Source organism: Myotis lucifugus, unplaced genomic scaffold, assembly GCF_000147115.1.
Source record: "Myotis lucifugus unplaced genomic scaffold, Myoluc2.0 scaffold_9, whole genome shotgun sequence".
NCBI classification, from domain to species: Eukaryota; Metazoa; Chordata; class Mammalia; order Chiroptera; family Vespertilionidae; genus Myotis; species Myotis lucifugus.
The window spans coordinates 12,227,074-12,233,621 of record NW_005871057.1 but is presented as its reverse complement, the minus strand read 5'-3'; the positions used below and the strand labels follow the sequence as shown (position 1 = coordinate 12,233,621).

The 6,548-nt window shown below is 33.8% G+C and overlaps 1 protein-coding gene across 4 annotated transcripts in view; it reads left to right on the top strand.

Moving 5' to 3' along the window:
* ATP2B1 (ATPase plasma membrane Ca2+ transporting 1) overlaps positions 1-5,444 on the top strand; it is a 134,212-nt gene extending 128,768 nt beyond the window's left edge. For all 4 annotated transcript variants that reach the window (XM_006084009.3, XM_023749793.1, XM_006084010.3 and 1 more), the window contains one exon: positions 2,203-5,444. In XM_006084009.3, the coding sequence (XP_006084071.1) occupies positions 2,203-2,514 (312 nt within the window). In that variant the 3' untranslated portion in view covers positions 2,515-5,444. The remainder of the gene's footprint in view (positions 1-2,202) is intronic.
* Positions 5,445-6,548: the final 1,104 nt, after the last annotated feature.

The following is a 6,548-nucleotide window of genomic DNA, read 5'->3' as shown; positions in this document are numbered from 1 at the left end:
TAAGGAAATGAAAATTTTTTTTGTGGGTAATGTTTGCCCAGGTGAGGGGACTAAAGAAAACCACAGGGTTGGGCCAGATTTTTAAATTGGCATGTGTTAAAGTGCCCCCCCATGTGGAGTTGGGTGTTTGCAGCTCAAAGTGTGATTTATGGACAAGGAGATTCGACGTTATGGGGAAGTTTTTTAGAAATGCGGGGTTTCCCCCCCTCCACCCCCCCCCCCCCCCCGCCCCCTGAGTCAGAATCTGCATTTTAACAAGAACCCAGGTGCTTCCTGGCACATTACAGTGTGCGAAGCCCTGATGTTGATACTTTGGAGCTGACACTGTTCTGAGTGTGTATATGTACAAACTAATTTAATCTCCCATAGCAACCCCATAAGGTTGATGCCGCTGTTATTTCCCATTTTATAGTTGAGGAAATCACTTAGCTAGTAAGTGGCAGAGCTGGAATTCACACTCAGGCATTTCACCTGTCTTCCTATGTCAACTATGCTATTCTCTTTTTCTCTGTATAAAGGGCTGAGTGAACAAGTTGTAACGCAGCCCCCACACAGGACCTAGTAAATCAGGCAAGACAACTTTGAGAGATGAGGTTTTAATCAGAACTGAGCATATGTTGTTGCAAATGTCAGGATTCCTTGCTTTTTAAAGCTGCATCGTCTTCCATTGTATAAATGCACTACATTTCCTTTATCCATTCACCTATCAATGGACAGGTAAAGTTGTTTCCATGCCCTAACTATTGTGAGTAATGCAGCAGGCAACATAGGAGTGCAGGTATATCTTCAAGATTCTGATTTTCATTCCTTTGGATAAATTCTCAGAAGTAGGATCTAAAATAGTCAAATTCATAGAAGCAGAGAGTAGAATGGTGGTTCCCAGAGGATAGGGGGCAGTGGGGAGAAGTTAGTCAAGGGGTAGCAAGTTTGAGTTATACAAGATGAGTAAGTTACGGAGATCTAATGTACAGGATGGTGACTATAGTATACTGTATAATTGAACTTTCTCAGAGGGTAGAAGTCTAACTTCTCACTACACACACACATGGTAACAGAGGTGATGGATATGTTAAAATATTTACGAAAAAATACATTCAAATGTCTGTTTGAAATTTATTAATTTTATTATTATTTTGAGATTATTTTGGTGACTACTTTTTTTATCTGGAATGTCAATGTTGGTTACTTCTCTTATGAGTAAGTGATGTCTTCATTAAACAGGATTCGTTAGATTGATATATAGTAGATGTTCAACTATTTGAATTTTATCCACTTTTTTTGAAAGTCTGCATGACAGTGGGTTAATGAATGAAACCTAATGTCAGTTTGTGTGGTGATATTTTTTTAGTTGCTTTGCCCAGTAATCTCTCTTCATCCATACAGCAGACTTCTGTGAAAGAGAGTGAATTGTTAAGCTATATGTTTAGATACAAAAATATTTGTGTCTTCTCCTTGGGAATTATTTCACACAAAAATCCCAGAGAGTGTCTTTCTGTTTTTGTTTTTGTTTTAAGTCAATTTTTTCTAGTGAGTTATAATATATAAGTTGATTTAAGTTTTAACCTATTGTAGAGAAAAACACTTCATAGACAAATGGCATATACTCAAATATTTATAGCTGTTTAATGGCATTTTATAGATATTTGTTTGGGCTTTGTCTTTATTTTTATTTTACACCCCATGGGAATAGTGGGGTAGATGTGAGTTCATTGTGGCATTCAGCTTATATTTGCTTGGCTTTTTCATAGTTGGTGGCACCCTAATTCCTAGCATGATAAATAATAACCCTCTGTGCTTGACTTCGTTTAACTTATTTAAATTGTTTTCAAATTTACTTTTTTTTTTAAATCAGCTAAAGCTTGTGTATGGTTACATTTTTGTTTTGTTTGTTTATTGTTCAATTTTGTTTTCTTAGGGGAAAAAATCCTATAAAATGGCTATTAAATTCTAGCCAGTGACAATGAGATTTTCTTACTATTACTTCAAATTCTTATCTCTTAATTCTTAGAGTATGTGGTTTTGTTGTTTTGTAGTGTCCTACTAAAATATTCATTTTTTTACAGTGTATTGCAAGTTCCACTGCATTACATGCAAATATGATTCACTCATACCTAGCTGTTTGTGGATTCAAACTCATAAATACACCACCTTTTGGTTAAGCTAATAGCGTACTGACATTTTTCTGTTTCCTGGTATTTACAGATTCGAGTGGTGAATGCATTTCGTAGTTCTTTATATGAAGGGTTAGAAAAACCGGAATCAAGAAGTTCGATTCACAACTTTATGACACATCCTGAGTTTAGGATAGAAGATTCAGAGCCTCATATCCCCCTTATTGATGACACTGATGCTGAAGATGATGCTCCTACAAAACGTAACTCCAGTCCTCCACCCTCTCCCAACAAAAATAACAATGCTGTTGACAGCGGGATTTACCTTACAATAGAAATGAACAAGTCTGCTACCTCTTCATCCCCAGGAAGCCCACTACATAGTTTGGAAACATCACTCTGATTGTAAGCTGAATGTTAACACACTAGCTGCATTGTAAAGAAACAAATTGAAACTGGGTCTTTTCACATATTGTGACGGACAAGATAGTATTCTTGTCTTTGGACTTCAACAGAAGACACACTTGTACGAATGTAGATTTATTTTTTTAAAAAAACGCAAAGCTTTCTGCCAGACTGAGGGTGCTTTTTGGGGGGTGGGAGAAATGAACTGACAGATGAACAGTAACTCAGCATAAGTGGACCTGTGGATCATCAGTAGTACTAAAAATGGTCCTGAACAGTATGTTAGCAGAGCTTTAGTTTATCTCAACCCTGGATGGGAGAGAGGGAGGAGTAAAGCTGGGCAGGCAAAGAGCCCTGGATCATAGAATTGATACTTTAATTTCTGCTGTTGGCTGTTAATAAATTGGATTATTTATGTTTATAAATGATACAGATCTGTTTACAAGGTTTGTAGATACTTTTTTTGTTCCTGTTCATAGATGGGAAGCTTCCTTATCACTGATGCAGAGAAAAATTAGTCCTTCAAATACTGCTCTATTTTCAGGAAAAATTAAAAAAGGGTGTTTCTATTGAAACTGTACTAAATTTTTGCCTACAATTTACCTTGTTAAATATTGTAGATAAATTGCTAATACTAATAGCCAAATAGATAACACTAATGCTTTGTTTAAAAAAACAAACAAAAAAACAACAAAACAAAACAAAAAAAACATGAGCAGTGGTGTTCTAATAAAGTTATGGCATCTGTTCTAATTAGTTTCTTAAATACATTTACTACTTAATGGTTTTGAAACAACTGTTTAATTTTTAAAATTTTTGAAAACTTGCTAATAACCTTTTTGTTCAGAATTTGGTAGATTGTTTAATGTGGGACATCAACTGCATAATGAAAGATGCTTGAAATGCTTTTGTTGTTTCAGGCAAATCAAAGTAAATCAAGCTCTCAAACCACAAGAGAACCTTAGTCCTTTGTTTTTGTCTAAACATGTTAGTTCAGTGATGTCTTGGTGAACTGTGAGTGAACTGTATTGATTTTTCTAATAAATCCTTAGAAACCTTCATACAGCATGAGGGCTGTTGGCATTTTGAAAAAGGTTAATAAGTAGAAGCATACATGTTTTCCTTTTGTTTTTGAAACTTGTTTGTAAACATAAATAAATCTCCCTTTTATTAAATAAATTCACGGCAATGTTTTTTTAAAAGGCATTTCAGCTTCTTTACTCAATTCTGCATATATGGTGCAACAGTCTGTTCTTTTTAGCCACAATTGGAATAAGTTTCAAGGTGATAACAGCCCTATGAAGTACTGCTTAAATCCCTAGGTGATAATCTAGTAGAACCAGATTAAGAAAATTATCGCAATTTTACCACTCAACATATTCTTCATTGAGTTTAGTTTGTCTAAAATAGTCTCACAGTTTTTTTGACCACAGTTGTCTCTGATACATTTATTTTAATTCTTAAGTGGCCAAATAACAACTTAGGTAAAATGAGATTATATGAAAAGATGAAAAAGGTCATATATAGATACAAATATAATAATTAACCATATGCTGGAATGCCATTTCTAAGCCAATTCGATTCTTTGTCTTTTCTTTCTTTTGTCTACTTTCTCCCCTTTTTTGCCTCTGTCTTTACCTTTTAGGAACTGGCATTGTGTTAGGGCCCAGATTTCACCAGATATACAATCCTCAGGCTGACATAAAGTTTACGCGAGGACTACTGCAACATCTGACCCAGCAAAGAAACATTTAGTTGATGGTGCTTGATATTTTTGGTGGGTGGGGGAAAATCTTTTTTTCTCCATCAATCCTTTGCAGTAATCCTCTGCAAGTCTTAGAAACGCATTGGCTCTGTCAGCATTTGTAATTGTACATTTATTCATCAGGTATTTACGCGAATTATACTGTAAAAAGAGGTAGCATGATATGCTGGAAAGCATACCAGGCTAGGTGTCAAGACCTGGTTTCTAGTATCGGTTTTGCCTTTAACGTGCTGCATGACCTTGGGAAAATCATTAATCCTAAAGGAGGGTGGTGGACTAGACTAACTCGAAGAACCCTTTCTGCTCTAAATATTGACCCTATCAACTAGAAAAGCCTATAAGGCATAGAGAATAGAGAAAAGGGAGATATTTTCAGTTTTCTCTTTAATTTTGGTTATGCTTAAATATGAATGTATTTACCAAAAGATTTAGAAGTGCATGTGCTTTGGAGGATTTGTATTGAGCTTTTACAGTCATTCATTTTTCAACTCAAGGCAATGGCTTTTTACACCAACTCTAATCCATAAACGGGTCTTATGACATCCATGAAGTAGTAGCAAGACATACTTAGTGTGTATTTCTCTCTTTGAGACACTGTAATTTCTACCAGAAATTTCCAGAGCATTATGTAAGTAGAAAAAAAATGCAAGCAAGCTGTTAAAGATCTTGGATCCCATTATATATGTATAGCTGAAATCAGCATCTGTAATTCAATCACTTTTTCTCTTTTATCCTCTAACCAAAAAATTGTTTAATTTTGCATCCCAAATGTTTTTAATCTTTGTATATTTTTTAAAAATCCTTTCTCCTCATCATTGCCTTTTTTGTGGTTGTAAATAGACTTAACTTGCACTTTGAAGATGAGTTACTCCTTGTCATCTTACAAATATGTGATATGGTAATTTTCATAACAGATGTCAGTTTTGAACCAAGAAATGGTGATTTGTTTATAAGAAAAAAAAAAACTGGCTTCATTTCTGTGAAACTGCTCTTTGAAAATTTCTTTTTACACGTGTAAGCCAACTGAGATACCATGATGGTGTTGATTTCTTTTAATGATGCTTACCATCTATTTTAGCCACTGAGCCTTTTATTATTTGTCTATTTGTAAAGTTAATTTGTCTTAACTCATTTAATAAATATACTGTTTATCTGTTTCTGAATGGGGACTGAACTTTTTGGATATTTAAATTGATCGGAACATATTTTAGAATTACTTTTTTCTACTTGAAATTTTTAAAATTTGACTGATGGAAATTCTGTAATGTACTTGAAATGTTATGGTTGTGTTACAGTGAATCAGTGTCCCAGTACGCATGATCTTGCCCTTAGAATAAAAGTGGGTATATTGTTCTTACTCTCCTATCACCATCTTTAATCCTTGTGGCACAGTAGGTCATTTCTGCAGTCCATAGAAGTGGAATGTTTGGTTTATAAAAGTTGAGTTTTTCACATTAACCATAGAGCTTAATTATTTGTTAAATTATGCAGACTTGTCAATAGCAATAACCTGAATGCTATGGTGACAAAATTAATTGAATTTCCCTCATTTGGCTTTTGTAATAAATTATTAACATAAATTAGCAACGTTGTTAAAATAACTGAGTGAACTTTAAATGATTATGAATACCATATTTTTCTATTAGTAAAAATTAGTAAATTATTGAGTATATGTAAATACCATATTTATGACATGAGATGTTTTTTAATTTTCAAATTAGGTTTTATATATGTATTATGTATTACATTTGAATTTTGAATTAAGTTCCCTTTGTAAAATTAACTGAACAAGAAAGGGGAGTTACTATAAGTCTTTGCTTGTTGACATTTTCCTTCCCTGTGTTTTTAGAGCAGCCATGTGATATTGCAGCTGCCTTTTCCCACTTAATGTATGCATCTGAGACTATGATGCCCAAACCCCATAGCAACCTTTATCTTTTAAATTCTAGTGTTACACCCATTTGTAGAGCCCAAAAGAGTACTTTTATTAGCATAATTATGCCATCTAACTAAAATAATTTTTGAAATATCCTTGAAAGTAATCTTTTAGAATAAGCATTATAAAAATATAAATAATGTTTCATGCAGTAAGGGAAGTTGTGGTTAGTTCTGTACTTCCCTTAGAACGTGTCAAAAAAGGAAATTATTCTTATCCTTATAATGTAATTTCCTTTTCAACAGATTAATAGTTTTATCCCTTAAATTCTCAATTGAGAGTTTATTATTTTAACATTTTCTCTGTTTGTCAGAAAAACAATTCAGCTTAC